At 36.6% G+C, this 23,028-nt stretch overlaps 1 protein-coding gene across 3 annotated transcripts in view; it reads left to right on the top strand.

Annotated features, from left to right (window-relative positions):
* ZFYVE28 (zinc finger FYVE-type containing 28) overlaps positions 1-23,028 on the top strand; it is a 162,581-nt gene that overhangs the window by 121,625 nt on the left and 17,928 nt on the right. The window contains exon 9 of one of the 3 annotated variants that reach the window (XM_074587396.1): positions 7,987-8,091. The exons of the other annotated variants lie outside the window; for them this stretch is intronic. Coding sequence (XP_074443497.1) covers positions 7,987-8,091 — 105 coding nt within the window. The remainder of the gene's footprint in view (positions 1-7,986; positions 8,092-23,028) is intronic. 3 annotated transcript variants of the gene reach the window in all.

Raw genomic sequence — 23,028 nt, 5'->3', positions numbered from 1 at the left:
CCGCACTTCCTAAGCTTCCCTATGAGGATGCTGTGGGAGACCGTGTCGAACGCCTTGCTTAAGTCAAGGTAGACCACATCTACCGCCCTCCCCTCATCTATCCATCCAGTCATGCCATCATAGAAGGCTATCAGATTAGTCAGACATGATTTCCCCTTGGTGAATCCATGTTGAGTACTTCTGATAGCTTTCTTTTCCTCTATATGCCTTGAGATGACACCCAGAATGAGCCGTTCCATCATCTTTCCAGGGATGGAAGTGAGGCTGACCGCCCTATAGTTCCCTGGGTCCTCCTTCTTGCCCTTTTTGAAGACTGGAGTGATGTTGGCTTTCATCCAGTCCTCAGGCACCTCCCCTGTTCTCCAGGACCTTTCAAAGATGATAGAGAGCGGCCCAGCAATGACTTCCGCCAGCTCCCTCAGCACTCTCGGGTGCATCCCATCAGGACCCATGGACTTGTGGATATCTAATTGACCTAACTGATCTCTTACTTGATCCTAATTGATCTCTCACTTGATCCTCCTCAACCAAGGGGAAGTCTTCCTCCTGATATTTGATTTTTTGCCAATGGTGAGCTGATGTTTTTGAAGTTGTCTAACAAAGCCCCAAAATCCTGTTTGTGAGCCCAGAGGTTCTCATTCTATATCCGATGCTAAAATTGTTCTCCCTGTGTTTACCATTTGAATCTCATCTTGCCATTTTATTACCTGTTATTCAGACTTTAAGATCCTGTACAGTTCTTCAGTCTGCTCTTGTTATTATTACCCTGAATAATTTTGCACCAGTAGCAACCTTTCAGACCTCATTGCTCTCTCCATTTTTGCAGGTCATATGTAAAAACAAAACCCTCAGGGTCCTTAAGAACTCTAGCTGTGACACACTATTCTTCTGAGATGTGGTTGTTTAACAGCTTCTCCCTATTTATGGTTAAGAATTATTTGTCCATTTTGGGCCCCTTCCTCTTACGCTATAGCTCCTTAGTTTTCCTAAAAGCCTCCAGTGAGAACCTATTTAATAATATAATCTAATAGAATATAATAGAACCTATTTGGAAATCCAGAGGCTGCTAGCCAAATCACCATTCTTCACAAGTTTCTTGACCTGTTCACAAAGCTCCCAAGAGGTTCTTTCCGTAGAAGCTGTGTTACTTCTTCCCAAGCAGACCTTCACATTATTGTCTACCTATTTTAGCTTTTTGGTATACTCTGTTAATTTTCTTGGTACAACATCAGACTCACAGAATTAGAGTTGTTTGAATTTCTTTGGAGTCCTTTTTATTTTTAGCGATTGCCACCTTTAAACTCCAGGCAACAAGGAAGTTTTAAATGAGGGGTTAATAATTCATCTGATTTGTTCTTGTTCTCCTAAAATTTTTTGGTGAATGTTTCTGAATTTTTTATTAACAAGTTAGTGGGGTTTGTCTGTTTTCACCGTAGCCTCTTCCACAGTTACTTTGATTACATCTAATTCTCTCTATTTATTATTGAAACTGCAGTACATCTGTTATTAATTGGCAAATATTCCATCTTTGCAGAAGTGGAGAAATAGGGGTGGAGGTATTCTGTTACTAGATTGTTGTTCCTTTATTTGGAAAAGTTCTGATAGTAACTTCTTCAGTATATTCTGTGAGAGAATACATAGATACATGGATATCTATATATAGATTTTGGTTTTGCCTCTGAATCACTAGTCATGTTATCGGTAAAAGAGAGAATTGAGTTACAAAACAGAACTTTGTGGACCTTTTCTTACTCATGCTGCCTGGGTGGTGACTAATCACTGCTTTTCAATGGTATTTTTAAAATGGAAGATTACATTAGGCTTCTGTGACTACTCCCTATTACTTGTTTGTGAATGCCAACTTAACCATAGGGGAAATGTTGGAGGCAGTAGATTATTTTCAGAATGATGGACCCATTAGGTAGAACAATAAGCAGTCTAATATATGTGGAATAGCTGCAGGATATGCTCATTCATCAAATTGATAAATGTATTTACTTTCTAGTTACTGTAAGTCACAACTAGGAGAAGAAAATTTTCTTTCCCTTGTCTGAGTCAAGCAGCTGTCAAATGTGGACGTGATGACACAAACTGTTTCTTTTAGTAAATCAGTTCTTATGCTATGCAATATGACGTTATTTATAGGTATAATTTCAATGATCCAGTCAGGTTTACTGTAATTAATCTTTTAAGTCTGAAATACCTGTTATTTCAGGCTTCTCTGTCTAGCCTCAATATTCAGTGGAGCTGAGTTTAAAATACAGATTAAATACTCTTCAACTTAAGATGTCTTTATTGCTTTGGTTTCGAAGTCATAGCTGATGTTATGTCTTTCTCCGTTATTTGCTTGTAAGTATCTCAAAGACATAAAACACCAAGGGCACTGAGAGTCTTCGGCAGCAGCATTAATGAGATGCAAATACAAGCGCTAACAAAGATGTAGTCAGTATCTGATCTACTGAAGGGACAATGTGATAAGTAAAGGTAGTCATGTAGCAAAACAAACTGTTAAAGGGGGGAAATAATGTAAGAATAGTGCAGAAGATGATAAAACTATGATAAAGCAGCATTTGGTGTTTGGGGGTAAAAAAGGACATAAATTAAGAGCAAAACCAAGTTAATCTAAGATCTGTATCTAGTACTCCTTTTTCGACTGTAAGCAACCTATACAGATTTTTAAAATGCTCATTCTGTCATTGTATTCTGCTTGGCTTTCCAAGGGAAAAGAAAATTACAAGGAGTGAAGATCGTGTTTATTTTGGTGTTTTGGAAATACTTGGTGCTCTGTTCTTTCTAGAGTTGAAGAGTCCTTGTAAAACTGCTAATTCTTCTATGTGTCTGATGAAGTTTGGCAACTTGTTTCGTATTGTCATGCAATGCTAGCGTTTTCATGTTTTAGTCTTTAATACCTGGTTCTGTTCTGTGTTTGTTTATCTACATACTGACTGTTCTGATATAAAAAATTATTCTTAAGCACAGTTTCTCTCCTTTCCCCTGCAGGTCTATTATGTCTAGCTTAAATTATACATTTTTTTCCCATTTTCCTTGATCTTAATTTATTTGGTGAGTGTACTTTAGATGAAGCCTCTTACAGTGCACCTGAGAATTGGCAAAAGGAGCTGAAATTGGTAGTGAGGAGAACTAACCTTCTTCACGCTTTCTGCAAGCTCTAGCTGTGTCCATCGGCTGTTAGATGCTGGCGCTGTTTGCATTTACTTGTGGGGGCTTGAAAAATAGAATATTGTGCCATATGCTTTTGCAGTGTAAGGAGGAGGAATGAGGCATCCTTGGAAAAGTGTGTTTTGCTGTTTGCTGATCTGTATTGCAATTCTAGAATAAGATGAATAATTTATTCTTCTCTGGCTTGGTATTCAGTTTGTCCCATTTCTTAGTGTTGCAGTTCTGTAGTCAAAAATTGTATATATTATATTTATATATTACAATAGTCTACATTGTAATGTATTCAAAATTTTATTTCCTCAGCAATTAGAATGACTTTGTAAAAAGATAAACACCTATTTATACAGTTGGTTTCTAATTTTGATTTTTCTGCCTGTATTTTATTTTTTTCACTGCTTAGCAACATGTGACCTGTGTTCGTGTTTTCAGTACAGTAACTTTAAGACAAATTATTCCACCTTTATAAATGAAAGCTTTATAGAAGAAGCATTTGTATTTTTGGGATGGCCAGCATTTATATTAAAAAAACAAAGCAACAGTAACAAAAAAAATCCAAACAAAAAAAACCCCAAACCAGCAAAACTAGATTGATATTGCAATGCAAATTAACTTGATCAAATATCTTATATTCATGCTTTCCCTGTAATATTCCATCACAGTAAGACTTAAGAAAATTGTGTCTTTACAAAGTTGCTTTTTCCATAAAAATTAATGGACAGCTGTGCATGTTCACATAAATAAAAACATGTCTGCTTAGTGTCACGTATTGATTAGTCTTTTAACTAGCTATTCAGGAGTAAAGAAAACTTCCCATCATCAAGAAGGAAACAGTAGTTGATTGGGAACAAAATATCAGCCTTTCAACTGCAAAACTTCCCTTAAGCAGTCTTTTATCTGGCTGTTGATTGAAGTGCCTCTGTTCCCTTTCTGGTGTTCTGTTTCTTTTCTTTTTGCAATCATCCAAATTCAGATTCAGTTTAAATGAGGTTTTTTTCAATCCCTACTCCCCTTCTTTTTCTTTTTTTTTTTAACAATGCAAGTCTCAAATTAAAAGTGGCTGTGTTTGACCTTGTCTGTTGAACACTGATTTTGTGTGCTATCCAATACTTTGACTGCTGTTATGAAACCTTAGTGTGCAAATAAAAGGTGTCAGTGTTTTGTACCAGCTTCCCTTTTACTAGGTCCATATATCAAATGCAGCCCCCGTGAACTGTTAACTCTCAACATACAGATTCCTGAAACGAGTATACTAGGTAAAACAGAGTTTTAAAAGCCACTTATTTGATGAATTTGGTATAGCTGAGCTAACACATGAGGCTTTAGAGTTAGCTCTCACGTAGTGTGAGATAGACAGTGAAGAAATTATCTGTGCCAATTAACTAATGTAACATGGAATGTAATTGTAACTCAAGGAATAACATTCAGGAAGAAACCACCCCCTGAAACAACCAGAGGTTTAATTAAATGTAAAAGGCTGGAAACGCATTCCAGTAGAAAAGAGCACACAAACCAGAATAAAAGTGTCTTTCAGTTTGTTTTTTACTTAGAATAGTTACAAAAAATGGTGAACAGCTTTAAATAAAAGATTTGTTAGTTCAGTCTGCCAGTATTCCATGAAAAGAGGCAGCCACATCACCCCATGTCACTTTGCTCTGTTGCCTCAAATCTTTATTCTATATTTTTATCAGAAGTGCTGAAGAATTCTATTTTGAGCGTGGATGCTGGTTTTATCCCATGCTAGCATGTAATTTTTAAAACAGCACTGTAGGTGTTTAAGATCTCACAAATGAAACAGACTTGCCACCTTACACAGTTTAAACATGCCAGTCCGACAGGGCATCAATTTCAAATGAGCACAAGAAGTGCTGAAGTTCAGGTCGCCTGTGGGCTGGTGTGGGAAGAAAGGGTTAGCTGCTATTAGCTACAGAATGCATATACCTTCTCTTCTAATTGTGCTAATGAACACATGCCATCAGCTGATAACAGGAATTGTGAATTGGGAAAAGCAGGTCAATTCACCTCAGGATCTATCAGCATCTTAGAAAAGCTGAGCAAATCTTCAGGCAGACACTAATGAGAAGAAAGTTCCACAAAGAGGTATCCTGAATCTGTGTGTACTGAGAAGGAACACAGTGAGTATGTCAGGAGTGTTTTTGTTGTTGTTTTTTAGGAAAAAAAGCTATTTAGTATAACACTAAGAAGGTATAAAACAGTGTTATTGTTATTGGATTCCCATTTCTTGTTACTAAATAAACCAGAATTTCTTACCTGAAGAGTTACAGCCTGAATATGAACCAGAAATAAACATTGTAAATAATAAATATTATTTCTGGTACAAAAACTCAATCTGTAATGGTACAAAGGAGTGAGAAAAACGTTTACACGTTGTAATCGTCTAAACTGCACATCCTTTACTACAACAAACTAACCTTTGTGAGCATGGTTTTGTGTCAAGTGTGTCCAAGCAATTTACATTGCCAAATGATGACTGACCAGATGGATATCTAATCCTGAAATCAGCAGATGGCTCAGCATGGCCAGGTTTGTGCACAAAGTAAAAGAGGAGTAGTGGAAAATGAAGGCATTTACGAAGCAGTTTAGAATGGCAAACAGTGTTAAGAGAAGGCTTAAAAAAAGGTGAGGTTGTGGAACTGCTGAGAAAAAGTTACGCTTATAGCAACTGGTTAGAAGTGAGAGAGGATTCAAATGAGGGGGAAAAAAAAGTACGGAGAAGAGGTATGAAATGAGGCTTGTAAGCTGATCAGAGCAACATCCATGTCCACTCCACAAAGTTAGCTCAGGATAGAAAGTGGTTTTGAGACTTGGGACAACGTTGACAATAAATATTATCTACTCTTAAGAGAGATATTTTTATCAAGCCCTGAAGGACAGCAAACCTGACATCTTTCAGAAAAAGTGGTACTACACAAATCAGCTGGCAGGTTTGTTACACTGGAAAAATCTCGAAATGGCAGGGAGGTGAGAGATAATAAAAGAAGGTGCTGAGTTTGCCAGTTGTTCTTGTTTCCTGGTTCTGCTCTTCAAAGATTACTTTATTCTGAACAATACATTTCATCTTTGCAAGACAGTTTCTCCTGCTCAATCATGCTGCGAAATCACATGCTAATGGTTTTTTAATATCATTTAGCTGCCATAAAACAGATAGTAAAAGTACATTTTAGTAGCATGACCATATTTTAAAATTGGATGGGTAAAGGTGATGAGCTGTAAAAGAGTAAGCCTTTGTTTAAATGCATATATCTCTTCATAATGAGCAGAATTAGCAAGGGAAATTATATAAAACGAATGAAAGTTAAATAGATTTTTGTTCAAGTCTGATAAAATTATTTTCCAGTTGCGACGGCTCTCCTTTCAACTAAAGTATAGTACACTTGGGATTTATTTTCAAATTGGCAGTCAGAAATGAGGAACATGAAGGGGTACATTTTCCAAGCAATTAGTGGGAGGTATGCAAACAAATCCTATTATTTCTTAGTGGGATTAGAGCACATACCTTCCATATGCTGCTTTGAAGAATTCCCCTTAAGCATTCTTCCAGACTTCTAGCTGCAAAAATAGCTACAATAGTAAATTTGGTAAAAGAAAAGAATTTGGAATGTAGCTGGTTTGAATACCTACCCCGCATACGCCTACAAATCAAAAAAGCATTAAAAAAAAATCTGCTAATAATTGTGGAGAAGTAAAGTAAAATAATCCTGACCTATATAATTACATCTATTTTAACTAAAGGCATTACTTAGGTTTCTCTCTGTGTTGTCCAAAGATTTCTGTTGACTGAACATTTGATTTCAGCAGGCTTGAATGATTCTTCTGCACTGCCTACAGCCAATACAGCTTTGATACCTCAGCTCAAGATCACATATTTTCTTATCTAGTATAATTTATTTTTTTTCAGCTTGTGGAATTTCCAGTAGCTGAGCAGTAAATTGTTACTGAAACAAAAAATTGGTCCTTCCAAAGTAGTTCTGTAGTGATTATGAAATAATTTTTAATTTTCTAATCCTAATTTATGTTGATAATATGATGTAAGATCTAAAATGATGTGTTATTTAAAGGCTTTTCATTAGCCTAGGGTTGCCAAAGATAGCTTGTGTACCATTCATTTAAATTATTCATATCCTTTTACTTAGTAGATAGCGGATTTTCTCTAATAAAGTGTCAGTGGTTTGCCACAGGCCTGCTCCTTCCTGCTCATCTGTTGGTTTAAAGCACAAAATTTGAGGTACCTATATGGCAGTTTTAGGAACTAAGCGAATTTAGGGGTAGGAATAAGTATATTATCTTCACTGAAGAGCCAGCTGTCTGCTTTCTTACAGACTTTTTCCTTCCTGTTGGAAGAAACTTAGCTCAAACTTGTCACGATATTTCAGCAGTTCTTGAAGCTTATTGTTTAGGATGTCTTGGCCTGAAACACACAGCGGCTTTATGAACTTTCAGTTTTGTTATGTCTTTGTTACAACTTAAACCACACTTAGCAGCATGGGCATGCTATTCTCTCTATACCCTATGAAAATGTAAGATCCTCAGTTCTTTCCTGAATATTTTAACTGTACGATGTGAATTAAATTGAAGATTTTTATAAAATATGTGCCCCCTGATTTTGACAAATTTCCTTTTGGGAAGAAAACAGAATAGGTCTGTATAATTTTTCTGAAGAGCAAAAATATAACTGCTAGTTTACTCTTATTTCTGTATAACCCGTGACAAGCCATGAGTTACCACAGTGCTCTGTTTTTCACCTTTGTTCGCTTCAGCAGTTCATTTTGTTTCCATATGTTTTTTCAGTTCTCAGGATGGCTTACGTGATTCCCCCCTCAGCTCCATCTCCAGCAGTGACTATGAGAGTGTTTCTGTCACTACATGTAGTCTCTCCAGCATATACGCTCTGAGGTAATAACATCACTTTGCAGTCAGATTTGACGAATGGTTTTGGGTAATGCTTGGTTAAAAATTTTCGTTGAATTAACAATCAAGTGACAGCAACACTTCTGAGTATTCTTCCTTTTGAACAGCAGGTGCTTTTTTTTCTAGCTGCTTTCTTCAGTGCTGTGGCAATTGAGAGGCAACTATTTAAGGAAAAGTTTTAATGTATAAAGCAATAAATTACTTATGTCTGTGATCTCCCTTTTATTTGTTCATACAGCATTTTTTAAGAGAGACTTAAGGTTTTAGCTTGAAAAGTACCAAATGTTTGTTTTAGCGAGGTCTTGGCTTTCTATAAAATATGGGGTTTTTTCACTTAGTAAAATGAGATAGTAAAAAGAGTGGAGCATTCCCAGTTCACAATAATTTAACTTCCACAGTGGTGTTGGACAAAATTGGTAAAAATACTAGTTTATATTCTTATCTTCTGAAACTGCATGAGTTTTAACTTTAATTGGTTTTGTTCAGAACATGTAATGAGAATAACAGAGGAATAAAGTTGAGGGCAGAAAAATGTTACTAAAGTAGAAATGTGAGTACTTTGCTTTTTTTAGAGTATGCATAACATATATGTATGTGATATATTGCGTACATTGTATGCAATAACTTTATTACTCTGGTACAGGCAGGTTGAAATACCACTGTTTCCATCGAGGTAGATCTTCCGCTGCTTCTCGTCCTCCCTTTTTCATCTGTTTATCCAGCACTTCATTTGAACTTCAGGAATTCTGAATTTTATCTAGGCTTGCGGATAGCAAGGGGGGGTGAAAAGGTCTTTTCTAGTAGTGATAGAGGAAATAGTGGATATAATACGTATTTTGTTAGGATGTGTACATCTTCAGGCTCAATTTTTTTAGTGTTCCATATTTTTAAAATAAGGGCAGAAAGATGTGACTAAAACTATTTTTCACGGTTTTAATTTTGAAATACGTTTCCTTTTGACTGTTCTTTAAACAAAACCAAATTTACCTGCATGCGACAGCTGCCCTCTTCTACATGCTGAATACATCAAGGGGACTGTTTCACACAGGGCTATCTGAATGGACAATAGAAGTAATTTCAGTTATTCTTCAGAAGTAACTGGAGCAGCAAGAATAAGTAGGTCTTCCTTAGGTGCACAACTTCTTTTCAAGGCCTTACTGTGCTGCCTTCATGTGTTAGTATTGTAGTTGCCACTGTATTGATGGTTAGGTAAATTAGTTCTGTCTTATCGCATTTACAGATTTTTGTTTTGCTTGAAGTTTGATTTATAAAGCAGTATTTGTACATGTACATTTGCACTTTTGTCCACTGAACTATAGCATTGTATTGTCCCTGAGTTTCATGCAAGAAATCTAAGCTGCCCATTTTTCTCTGATTGATATTACTAGAGATCTAGCTATCGTAGTTTATGGCCCAATTAAAAAAAAAAAAATAGCTAAGTGCTTATTTGACTATACTGATATCATGGAATTTTCAGAGTTGGAAGGGACCTCTAGAAATCATCTAGTCCAACTCCCCTGCTAGAGCAGGATTGCCTAGAGCATGTTATTCAGGACTGCATCCAGGCGGGTCTTGAAAGTCTCCAGAGAAGAGGACTCCACAACCTCCTTGGGCAGCCTGTTCCAGTGCTCTGTCACCCTCACCGTAAAGTTTTTCCTCATATTTGATTGGAACTTCCTATGTTACAGCTTGTGCCTGTTACCCCTTGTCCTGTTACTGGGAACCACTGAGAAGAGTCTGGCACCATCCTCTTTCTCCTCCTTCTCCTATCCACCACATCCTATCTAAAGGGTGGGTCTAACCCTTCAGATACTTGTAAACATTAATAAGGTCTCTCCCCTCAGCCTTCTCTTCTCCAGGCTAAAGAGTCCCAGCTCTCTCAGCCTTTCCTTATGATGATATGAATTTCCCCTTTTGAAATGCTTACTTTAAAAAAAGTTTAAAGTTATCTTAACAACTGAATAAAATAAAAGACAAAAAAAGCTCAGAAGTTGAACTGCTTCAAAGTACTATGTTCCTACATCTGTGTGCATAGAAATGTAATATTCGGTACAAGTATTTGTAATACATTTTAGAATATGTTATTTTTAAGGGGCTCCCCTCTTCTTTTATCTTGTATTACCTAAACAACAAACATGTTCCTTGCAAAGGCCATCTCTATAAGATGTTGTTATCTGAAATAACTAAGTTCTTCCTGATGTCATGTGCATATCCAAAACAATACCTAAATTGGTTTTTTTGTTTCCTTTTTCCTATGAAATTTGCCATTTTAATGTACTTAATTTCTTGCTGGTTTCACTTAACAGCGATTAGAAATTTAAATGTAACATTTGCAATTTTTTATGAAACATAGAATTCTTGAAGTACATTTATTTGGCCTTTCAACCTCTCATGAATCATAAGCAATTCCTTTGCGCTGTTAGATAACCAAAACTGAGACTGAAAGTCATGTTTTCAGATTGTGGTGTGTTTTGGAAATACCCAAATGACTTCAAACCAATTCTATTCTGGTACCAACCCCAGCTTAACAAGAATAGCACAGGGTGTTGAATGAACTACTAGTGTATTAATAGCATGGTCTGAATGGATTTGAAACAATGAAGCATTGCATGTATGGAATTCTATATATTTATACATTTATTGTTTTCCAAATGGAGAACCAGGGAGAAAATTCCCACTCCATGAATCCCAGAGCAACATTCCGACCTATGGGTCATTGTTTGCTGTTTTGGTTTTTATTGGAAGGAAAAAGCTGTTTGGACAGTAGAAACCACTTGGGACCTGTTAAAGGAGGCTGCTTCAAATCAGCCTGTGATTTACTGCCTTAGATTTTTTTTTTTTTCCCATCATCAGCTAGTGCTATGTAGTTTATTCATCCTACCTAATTTTAGGCACCAAACTGATATATCTCAATTAAGAGTTTTGCTGCTGTAGGTTCCCTGTTTAGTCAATGGGGAACAGTGGAAACCTTGGTTAAGTGTGTAATTTGTTGACATGCATCTGGACCAAAGATTTTCAGTCTTAAATCAGAACTATGATTGCATACTTTGATTACTGACTGTGCTCGCACAGGAATTTGAAAAACATTTTAAAACCTTGCTTGAGGTTTCTAGAGCACAAATTGGAAAAAAGGTACAGAGAGCTTTTCAAATGGTTTTACTACAGAAAGGTTGATTATTTCATTGGTACTTGATCTGTGTAGAAGGTTCCTCCTAGTCTCAGAGGTCTAACGGTGAAGAAGTGAAATGTTCAGCCCAGTTCAGATGATGATCGTTCATTAAGCAGTATCTAGACTTGAGATTGATCAGTAGTCAACTTTATGAGCAAAGAATAAACGTATTCCACATATTTCAGAAGGTTTCAGAGAAACTGTGTTTTTATGCAGACTCTTAAGAATATGCAGAATTTTTTTGTTGTATCAGTGTGACTGTGGAATAATACTGCTGACTTGAGTGAAAATGAGATGTTTCTAACTACAGCAGGGAAGTGGCAATTGGTCCATTGTTTATATTAGCTCCAGGAAACAATACATCCAGTTTTTCAATTTTAATGGCTCCTTTTTCATAAGTGTAATTTTTAGAATAGTTTTTAATATAACTATAGCTTACTGAATTGTAAATAGGCAGCTAATAAAATACACTACTGTAATCTTATCCATTTCAGTGTTGGAAGTAGGAAAGCCAGTAGCTTTTAAAAATAAACTGTTTGCGGGAATTTGTCATCTTTCAACATGCATTACAATTATGGGGCAAGATCCTGAGAGAGCCATTAATTTGAGTGGAAACCTAAATGAAGGCCATTCATACACTAACAGAATGAGATGACTTGATATGCTTAAAGCCAAGAATGAACTTAAGTTCTTTGGAAGACTGGAGCTAGAAAATGGCAAGAAAAGTGTTGTTTTGGGAATGTGGAGGAAAAATAGGAGAGACAACAGAAGAACAAGGTAGTTGAAATTAGTTGATTTCAAGCTTCACTGGAGTTTTTGGTGTAAGAGTGCAAAGGAGGAAGAAATACCGATGAATCTGTTTTAAAGCATTTGCCTGCCTAGAGTACATGGTAAAGCCTACTTCTTCATTTTAAGGTTATGGTGAGCCAATAAATCAGAACTTTAAATATAAATAATAACTTTTAAAACTAACCTTAATGGTATGATAGATGCCTTTCCTGGTCAGCAGTCACTTTTTATTTTAGATATGTCATTGTGGCTTAACTATTGGTGTTTGAGGGTGTATTTTTATACAGTTTTAGGCATTTACAAAAATGGGTGGTGAAGTTTTAGCCTATGTTATTTAAAGTCTGTAAAATTAAGTACCTGAAATGTATTGTGACTCAAGTCTATGCCAAAACAGCAAGAGTCTGCTAGCAATTAGAGTAGGATATTTATCTGGCTATTTCTATTAGAATACCCATATTTGCGTACATGTGGGCAGAGTCCAAGGTCACTGGCTTGCTGGATATAGTTGAAGGGTATCACTTTATTGCATATTTTGAGTATATCCCTGTTAGTATAAACACACGTGTGAAACAAGGCAGGGAAGGTTATCTTGGTATATTAATGAGATGAGTTTTTGATTACCTGCTTCAGAAATAGAGGGTGTTTTGCAGGAGACTGTTTGAAGCTACCTTGCCGGTAGGTTCATAGAATCACGGAAGAGCCCAGGTTGGAAGGGACCTCAGAAGATCATACAGTCCGACTTGTTGTGGGAAGGGAAGCCTAGATGAGATTATCTAGCACCCTGTCCAGTTGCATCTTGAAAACCTCTAGTGATGGGGACTCTACCACGTCCCTGGGGAGGTTGTTCCAGTGATTTACTGTTCTTAGTGTAAAATACTCTTTTCTTATATCAAGATGAAATCTGTGCTGGTGTAGCTGGTCCTCTCCATGTGGCTCCTTGTGAAGAGAGCCTTTTGTCGTCTTTGCAGCCGCCCTTTACATACTGGAATATTGTGATGAGGTCCACTCTGAGCCTTCTGTTTCTTCTCCAGGGAGAAAAGACCTAACTACTTCAGTCTCTCCTTGTAGGTTCTCCATCATCTTCATGGCCCTCCTTTGGACCTTCTGTAGTTAGTCAGTCTGTCTTGAATTGTGGAGACCGAAACTGAACACAGCAGTCCAGGTGTGGCCTGACAAGCACTTGGTAGAGTGGGATGATCACATCTCTTATCTCCGCTGGTAATGCCCCTGTGGATGCAACCCAGGATGCAAACCAGCTTTGATTGCTGCAGTGGTGCGCTGCTGACTCCTGTGCAGTGTGTTGTCCACTATAACCCCCGGTCCCTTTCAGCAAGGCTGCTCCCCACCCACACGGATCCCAGCCTGCACTGGTCTCTTTGGTTGTGTCATCCCAGATGCAGGACCTTGCACTTATCTCTGTTAAACTCCATACTGTTCTTGCTAGCTCACTGTTCCAGCCTGCCCTGGTCTGTCTGTAAGATGACTTTCCTTTCTGATGTGTCCACCTCACCACTGAGGTTGGTGTCATCAGCAAACTTGGTCATGGTGCTCTCAGTCCCATCATCCAGATCATTTAGGAAGATGCTGAACAGTGTGGGGGCCAGTATTGATCCCTGGGGGTTCCCACTTGCGACAGGCTGCCAGCCTGAGTAAAAACCATTGCTCACCACTCCCTGAGTGTCACCTCTGAGTCAGTTTCTTGCCTGTCTTGCAGACCAAGCCAAGTTCTCGTGGGTGGACAGGTTCTTACAAAACCAGGTTTTATACTGTGTTTTTTCATCAGTAGAACTCAGTGCCTTGAAGAGGATGCGAGAAGGAAAAATAACTTGGTCATTCAGCAGGACTGTGAATGATACAAGAAGTGAGTTCTTTCATCTCATTTTCCAAAGCTATGCATTCATCTATACTATCAAAGCTACAGCGCAGATTACATGCCCACAAGTTTTAATAAACAGATCACAACTACTCTGTAGATGACGGTGTGGAGGACAACAAATACATTAACAATATATTTTAACCGATGTGTCACAGTCTACCTGATGAGCTGTGTCTCCAGATCTCCTCTCTTGCAGTTTTACCATTGTTAACTTGGTCAGGTTATGTTTATTTAAGCTGGGAAAAATGACAGATTAATTCTGCATTAATATTTGGTACTGTCATTTTTGTTTTGATTAATGCATTGCTGTAGATTTTATTTCCCCTTTTTTCTGTAGAGCTCTTCTTTATAGAAAGACTGCAAATAACCAGAGAAAGGCTGCTGGTAGTGGCTTTACATGTACTGTACTGGAATCATGGAAATAAGAGTTCAGTGAGAAGAGCTGTGAGATGAGAAGGGGGTTTATACCTTGAGAAAATCAGAATGACTTCTAGAATAGACACTATTCCTGCCTAATGATTTTGAAGTGCAAACTGTGTATGTTTTAGGCACTGTGAGTCTGTGCTGTTTTGTATAGCTCTGTCACTCAAGCAATGTGAGGGCAATTAATATGCATATTAATACAGTCATAAACAGGCTGCTGTGTACAGTCTTCTTGCTTTGCTGCTAAATCCCTTGCTGCAACCAGCTGAGCAGTACCAGCAAAACAAAAAAAGTCAGCGTTGATGAGGTCTGTCAGCTTTTGCTTATGATTTTAGTCAGCGAGACATATGTGACTGAAGCAGATGTCTCTAGTTTTTCATCGCCAGGATTCTTCTTGATGTGTTTCATGCCTATCTTGTTCTTCACCCTGCAAGACATAAAAATCAAATCTCCAAATGGTACAGCATATTCGAAGCTATAGTGTTCCCTTTTAGGAAATTCCACAAGGTATTTTTGGGTATATTATATCCGTATCTTTGTCTTCAGTAACAAGTAACTGATGCTGATTTTATTTTCTTGAGGAATAACCCAGGCAGCTTGTGTGAACTGCTTGTTACAGTGGGAAGGTGAAAATTCAGTTGTTCGAAGTTTTTTTGTCTTTCCCTATTAAAATGATAAACTTCATATTTTAGTGATGTTAAAATATCCAATATGGTTGAAGTAAATTAAGTATAAAATATGTTCCCCTCTGTGTAAATCAAGTTAAATAGGGCAATATTTTAAACTGATTAGCATCAGTGGCAGAAGCAACAATTCTGTTCTAGCAAAATTGGTAGGCACCCCAAAATTTGCCATTTGGGGGCTGTATTCCAGGTGGCATATCATCTGGCTGGAGAGTACAAAAGTGATCATAATGGGTTTGTGTTCTTCTTTCTACATAGCTCACTTGTAATTTTCATTTTCAGTGATTTGTCCACATTTATAATCATGTTCATTTTAACGATGTGTAAAAATCTGTTGTTGAATGTCGCTTGATGTTCCCTGTGCTACTAATAGAACAAAAATTACTAGCTTTCAGAAATTAGATTTTATTTTACAGATTGGGTTTTCTCCCCCCAAAAATCCTTATAATAGCATGTTTGGGAGTTTTGAGTTTATGTGTAATTAACTAAAATCACTATAGTAACTGCAGTTTTTGGCAATGCCTAAAACCAAGATACGTTGTAAAACCACAATTATACTGGAGGAAAAAAGACAGGATTTCCTCATACTTTCAGTGGCATTGAAGGTGGAAAATGAAGAAAAAGCTTTCTTTTCGAATTAAAATCTTAAGGCTCCACCTAATACTTTAATTAGCTTTTCTCAGCTTTGACTCCCATGGCTGAATACAGAATTCCTGTGAGATTCTTCTAGACTTTAGCATGCTTTAATGCTGCAGCTGGTTGTTCTGTATTATTTTTTGAGGGAACTGATGGAGGCGATATGAAAATGTTGTGCTAATAAGTTTCCATATCCCTCAGAGTTCCTCTTGCTAGAAAACTTTCAGTGCTTCTTCTCCATCTCTTTCTGCCACATGCAGGAGTTGCAACTCAAGACAGTGTCTGCTGGAATTGAATGCTAAATTAATTCACTTTTTACTATGCCATACAGAATAGTTGTTTGCATATCCCAGAGGACACTGCTGAAGAGCTATATGAAATGACTCTTTGCCCCTGGAAGTATTTGTATCTGGCATTGGGTATCCAGGTTCTATTCCTGTGTCAAGTTCTGGATAAGGCGTAAAAGCTGGAACCAATGCGTTTCTATCCCTGTATCAGATACCAGAGCTGATATTATATACCATTTCTTCATAAGTGCTACACTATTTTTGTTGTTCACTTTCAGTTTTTCCAGTTCAGGATTATTTTTGAAGTTTAATTATTTCTGTGTTCTAATCTGATATTATTTGTACTTCTGCAGTGTGAGTGAACATAGGAGAACTTTAAATGCGTGTTTGATTACAAAGAAGTCTTACAAAAAAATGCCATGGTGGAATTGAGAAAACCTTAGTAGAACCTAAGCAATATTTTAACTTCTTAATTTTCAGTTCTGTTTTTTTCTTGAATTTTACAATATTCTTATGTTGCAGGTTTTATCCCCTTTTGGTTTAAATTTTAAGAATAACAGTAAATGTAGTACCTTGCAAGTATCTGACATTGAATTTGATGGTTAGAAAGGAGCCCTGTTGATTACTAATGCTCTTAAGTTATTTGTTCATATGCAGTCTTATAGAAGTTTTATCTGTAATGAACTGAAAAGCTATTTGCGAACAAGCGCTATTAAAGTTGATAAATCCTGCACTGACAATGTTGTTTATTTTAATTCCCATTTGAAATAAAGTGCCTTTGCATTCTTCTGAAAACCCAGGCTGGAGTGGTAATGACTTTGAATAAGCCAGTTGTGTAGGTAGTTTCTTGTAGTGGATCTATTTAGCAAGATGCTGTGTTTTTTTGAAAAGTCCAACATGTTAAGTACAACGAGAATGCTCTGCAGTTTGAGGTTGGAAGAGCTGAGGAAGGATTCAAGAAGATGTTCTTCCAGCGGAGTGGGCAGATGCAAAAGCTGCCAGGGTGTGGAGCAGAAGTTGTTGCTGCTGATTTCAAATTCAGCATCTTCAATACTCAGGAATTTTTTCTGATTGAAGATATCACTTAGGACATGTGGCTAATCCCATTAGCCAAATTACTTATTTCAATCAGCTGACCTCAGATTGCCCCCATCTCCTGGGGCAAAAGAAGCTAAGAATGGGCTTCTGCAAATCTTGCAACATATGAAAAATAATTCCCCTACTGTGGAATTCAAAAGGCTGACAGCGGATGGGGCTTTTACCACATGTCCTACCATGTGTGGAGCTGGGCATTGCTAATACATGTGATAATACTGTAGTCTGATGGTCAAGTCCACTCCTGGTGGTGCCTAGCTAGATTGTTCTTGAGAGAGCTTTGCATGCAGTTGTACTATTTGTTTCTCAAGACAAAGTATTGAAGCCTTGGGAACACTTTATGGTTTGGAGGCTTTTTTCACCTCTTTAGCCTTTTCTCTTAAAATAGAAAATACCTAAGGGATTGCATTTAAAAACCCTCTTGACTTAATAAAATATTAGGGTTAAAAAGTCAAGAAATAAAGTTCTGAATTAAACCTTTTTTAGTCTGCTTTAAATGTAGCTTCTGGGTTCATTCCTTAAAATATAGACCTTAGCTAAATAAGTATATGCTGTTATTCAAATAATAAGACATGTTCTGGATTTGCATTAAATTACTCTAAAATTCAGTGTGTAGCCACCCCCTTCACTTAAAATAATTGTAAGAAACCATTAATCTCACAATTTTCCTTCCAACCACATCAAAACTAGTACATGTTAGAAACCAAAGGGTCTTAACCTGCTGTTTGTTGTGTTTCTTGTGAGAGTACCGAAAAAGAAACACCAGAGGTACTACAAAAAGCGTAATGGGAAGTACTGATTTTTTTTTTTACTGCTGCATAGTCGTACTTCTTTTACCAAACCCCTGTCATTTTCCTCTTGTCATTCCCCATGTATACAACCTTTGCCTTTCCCCAACTATTTTTTTTTGTTCTCTTGTTTTTTTTTTTTTTCAAATTAGAACCCCGAGTTAACTATAGCCTTATGAAGTATAAAAGTAAGAGTAATAACTTAGGAAAGACAGGTTGACAGGTTAGTGGTGGGGTTTCCAGTTACAGCCTACACGAATATCAGTGGGATGAATTACTGAAGTAGTTTCAGAAATTGTGTGCAGACAACAACATAGAGATTTGCCTGCAAAAGTTTTGTATTTGTGTTTTTATTTACTTAAAGTATGATAAAAATCAGATGGGAGAAGGAAAAAGTATCATAGATTGGATAAAAAGTGTCTTACTGATATTTTACACAGAGCATAAAGTGGCCATTGTGCTAAATTCTGTATGAATAAAAATGAAAGCCAAGGAGCTCATTATATTTTTTGAGAAATATTATAAGAATTAGAATATTCAAAGCATATATGGAAATTCTTGTATATAATATAGCTATACGTGTATGTATTTTTATCTTAGTTATTAAAAACGTGTGGCATTTTGAGTAATGTACATGAGAGATTTAAGCCCAACTAGTGCAAATGAACTGATGTCATTTAAGTCCAAGGAACTGCAGTGTTTTATACTTTGTGGGTAGTCCCTCATCATTCTTTTAATGAACTATAATTGATATGTAAGAATTGGACTACTGTCCCTTTGTAAAAACTTTCAGCATGGTTTATACTTGTAGTGTCCTTTTGTGTAAATAATAATGTGTGAAATCATAGAAAACCTGCAAAATTGTCACATTTCTTTACTGTAGAAGGTATCACACTTGCTTCCATATGGCATGTATGAAATTTTCCTAAAAAGCAACTTTGTCTCAAAATGTATCGCTCTGGTTTTGCAAAGTGGGCAAACCTCTTGATCAGAATAGTACCATTTAATACATGGATTTTGAAGTCACTGTAAGTGGATTCACAAATTTGCATTCACACTACAGCAGGAAGGTCTTACTTCTTGTGCTGCAACTGGTTGCATGCTGCTTCTGCCCATGCGTGGTGAGTTTGCTGGAGATTTCCAGAGCAAGTGAATAGTTATCGCTGATGTCATAAGTATTTGTATAGCACAAATGGTGTAAGGATAGTCAGTGAATTATGTGTTAACACTTTTCCAGTAAACATTTGTAGTATTGTTCATAGAAGTTTTAAAGTGTTTTGCTCTTAAATTTCACTGGGATGAGTTTGTCTTACTGGAACTTGAGCACTCTCAGTTTAAAGGCACTAATAACAATGTTCTGAAACCTTCATCTGAAAATTAGTTGTAATCAAAGACTTCACCTGAAATCAGAGACTTAGAGGGTGATCTTACTTTCCTATTGAATTTGGTGACATAATTGCATCATTTATAGTAGAATAGATATGTTGGGGTTACTCCTTTGCAAATAGTGACCACTCTTGATCTAAGATTTCTGAAAACAAACAAATAAAACCAAACCACTTTTTAAAAATGGTTTTTATTATTCTTTTGAAAACATAATTAATTTGATTTCTTTGTATTCATTATATTAAATACAGTGAACATTAAAATTCTTTTTATCTGCCGGTGCTGTATATTTAATGCATACTTAAGATGCTCTGAGGGTTTATTTGTGAATAATGAGAAATTCTTTGAGTGGATCTCATACATTCTGCATTCATTTCAGAGCAGATTTCGGTTTAATGGACCAGATACTTCTAGACAGATTTGGAAGGAAACATCTGTGAATGGTCACAGATTTCTACTGCTACTGACTCATTTTTGAGCAGAAATATAAAATATTTAAATTTGGACCAACTTTGAATCAATTGACTTAGGTTGTTCAGTTTTAGACCTTGCTGCTTTCACTGTTTTTGGATTAGAGTCAATGCCCAACAAATTCAGCACAAGGCCTACGGTATCACAGATGGTTACCTAAAATGACTTGCCACTTCTGAAAGTCAGTCATAATCTTGTTCCATGGTCCTGATTTCCATTATGTATGGATACTACTGCTTAACCTGGCTCACAGTATCCTTTGGAACTTAAAAGCTGTAAAGCAGATTGGTTCTGCAGGTGACAGATGATATTGTGAACAATTGCATTATATTGGGTTTTATTTGCTTGTACATATTTGACTAAATTTCAATATCAAGCTTTGACACCAGACAACTGTTCTAGAGATAGATCTTTAAAGTGCTGAAAGAGTCTTGCTACTCTTCTAATATGACAAATGGAGAGTAGTTTTAAAATTGCTAGCCAAATTAGGTAAAAAGCTAATGCATTGTATCTGCCAGTGCGTATCTGTTCCTTTTATAACGTATAAGCGGGTTTGCTGTTTGGAATCAACCTTTTATATAATGTGTTATTTCTTGATATTCGTTCTCAGACATATTAACTTTGCAATGTTTTTTACAATATGAAAAATAAATACATGATAAGCGTTGTTTATATGATAAACACTTCACAAGGGGAATTCCATGCTTAGTTTGGTCTTATCTATTCTTAACCTAATTCCTTGGGCAATGCAGGGTTCCCTTCAACCAAGAAGTTGTGAAACTGAGGACTTGTCTCTAGCTACTTAGTATGGCTGTTTATATTCTGCACTGGTACTTGATTCTGCAGATATCAGCAGTGAAACATTCCAGATCTGAGTGTAGTCTGACATTAATTAAATGCTTCCTACACATCTGGTTTCAGCTGAGAATTTTGAGCCAAATTATGCGTGTTAGTTAAGTTAAGTAGGAATGGTACTCCTTATAGAACTAAAAAAAAACTTGTTTGAAAGAATAATTTGGAGAAAAGGTAAGATGAGCTCTGTAGATCAAAATTCAGGTTCATTTTCTATAATACCAATTAAAAAAGCAAATCAAGAGAATCTTTAATATTTGCATAAATGCAATCACTGCTGTTCGGGATACCCTCTTAGAAGAAAAGCTGTCTCTCTTTGCTGTTTATCTAAAACAAATGCTGTGCTTCTGTTCTTACAGTATTTCTGACTGCTTCTATAATATTAATTTTTTAACAGTAAGATATATTTTAAAGTATAAACCAGATGGTCATTAGTCATTCTGTGAGAGTCATTTTTATCTAAATCTGTCTTGGTCCTATTGGTAAAGGTAGAATAATTATTTCTAACTCTGTAGTGATTCTTAGGTCCAGTTTTAAATTATTCTGGAATGTTCACTTTTCTCTTTGCCATGTCACAAGCAGTCCTGAAAACAAAATATCTTCTTTTCTGAACCTCTTGTGTATAGATATTATACGTTACATGTGATTGTGCATATAGAAGTATGTTATAAATGGGAGTATGCATACATGCAGACCTTCCATCCCACAGTGGTGAAGCAATTTGTGTGTACTCTGTGCTATGGATTTTTAGGACAAAAAAGTTCCAGTTCGTCTTGTGGTGGGACATGACCAGTCTTAATGACACATGACAAAATCTAACCCGGAAGCGCCTGAAACAGAAGTAGGTCAAACCACATTCCTTGGAAGAATTAGGAAGTAGGTAAAACTGCATTCCTCCCAATTGGAGAAGTCTTGGAAAGGCAAACATTATTATTAGAATTGGTCAGAGCTTGGTCAGAATTGTGGAATGAGCCTTTCTTCCTTTCTGCAAAATGGGAGAGGGCTAAGTAGTTTATATTCTTGAAAAGCACTCTTCACAGCTCTCTGCCCACTTAACACCTTACTTTGAAATATTTCTTCAACTGTGATTTGGAGGGAATAGTCATCCTTGAATCAGCACCCCTGCTTTACCCTGCACTAAGGTTTTTGCTTATTGGGAGTTTCAAAGAGACCATTGTATATAATTACACACAGAGATTGCTTTTTTCTCTGGCAGGAGGTCCATGCTTGCCTTGGAGAGCAATTTATAGTGCAAATGTATATATCACTGTAAGATCAATTCCTTTAAAAACAAGAAAAAAAAATTAGACCTTATTTGGCCATGTTGCGAGGCAGACAAACTCCTTTATCTGTATATATTAGCATTTGTGCAAATAGGCAATCATCTGCTGCATACCATTGCGAATTGGGGATCGCTTCCTGGCTCTTGCTGCCTTTTAGTTGGCTCCTTTATAAGCCACCTTCTTACATGACCTTTTCATTGTCTTGAAGACAGACCTTTCCACACCAGCAGGCTTGCTATTGTAATATATATGTTATATTCCCTATGGAAAAGCAAAGGAAAAATTCAGAGACAGAATTCTTACTCTGTTCTTGGTATCTTTAATAAACCTAGTCAGTTGTGGTGCTGAGGGAACTGTAAACATAGAACTAACATCTTTCTACAAGAATTTGCTTTTGTTCATAGCAATAGATAACATGAACAAAATGAGTCTCTTGCAAGCGTGCTCTTTACTCTGTCTTTGAAAGAGTGAGAAGCCAAGTAAGGTACTCGTGCTACACATTTTCCATTGTTATTTCTATCAATAACTAATCTCCAGTATTTATTTATTTTCAGTTCTGTTTTTACTAGGGCTTTTAAGATTGTATGGCCTGATAAATTAATTTTTACATTTGAAAGGATTATCTGTATAGCCTACAGGTAGAATTCAAAACTATATCCCATAAAACTTTGTTACAAATAATTATAAATGTTACCTATGTGTCTTATCCTGCAATAACTGTTCATGCACACTGCCACAGGCGTGGGATCTACAAGATGGCGAATGTTTCAGCACCTAATAAAAGCAGATTGAACTTGGAATGTGTTAGAAACTACTTCTTTCGTTATGCATGCTATTTATGCAGTCAGTAACTTTTTTTTTTAACATGGTAGTTGTCTGCATAGTAAAGAATGCCGGAGTTTTGAACAGCTGAAGTATGGTTATAAGTAAAATATTCTAGTCTTGTAATCATTGGTGAGATTAATTTCTTTCCAATATGTGGGGCAAACGGTTTAGTGTTCCTCTGTCTCGGAATGTAGTGGAGTAAGAAGGCATGTCTCCTTCCGTCAACACAGTGAATCTTTAGGACTTCTATGTGATTACATCCTGTGCTGTACTCCCAGTTAGGGGTTTTTCCATTGGCAAAGTGCTACTTTTTCCCTAAGTACCTCTTTAAAAAAAAAAAAAAAAATTGATTTACAAAT

The sequence above is a fragment of the Larus michahellis genome, chromosome 5, assembly GCF_964199755.1.
Source record: "Larus michahellis chromosome 5, bLarMic1.1, whole genome shotgun sequence".
NCBI lineage: Eukaryota > Metazoa > Chordata > Aves > Charadriiformes > Laridae > Larus > Larus michahellis.
The sequence above is the reverse complement of the archived record's forward strand: the minus strand, read 5'-3'. Positions and strand labels throughout refer to the sequence as shown.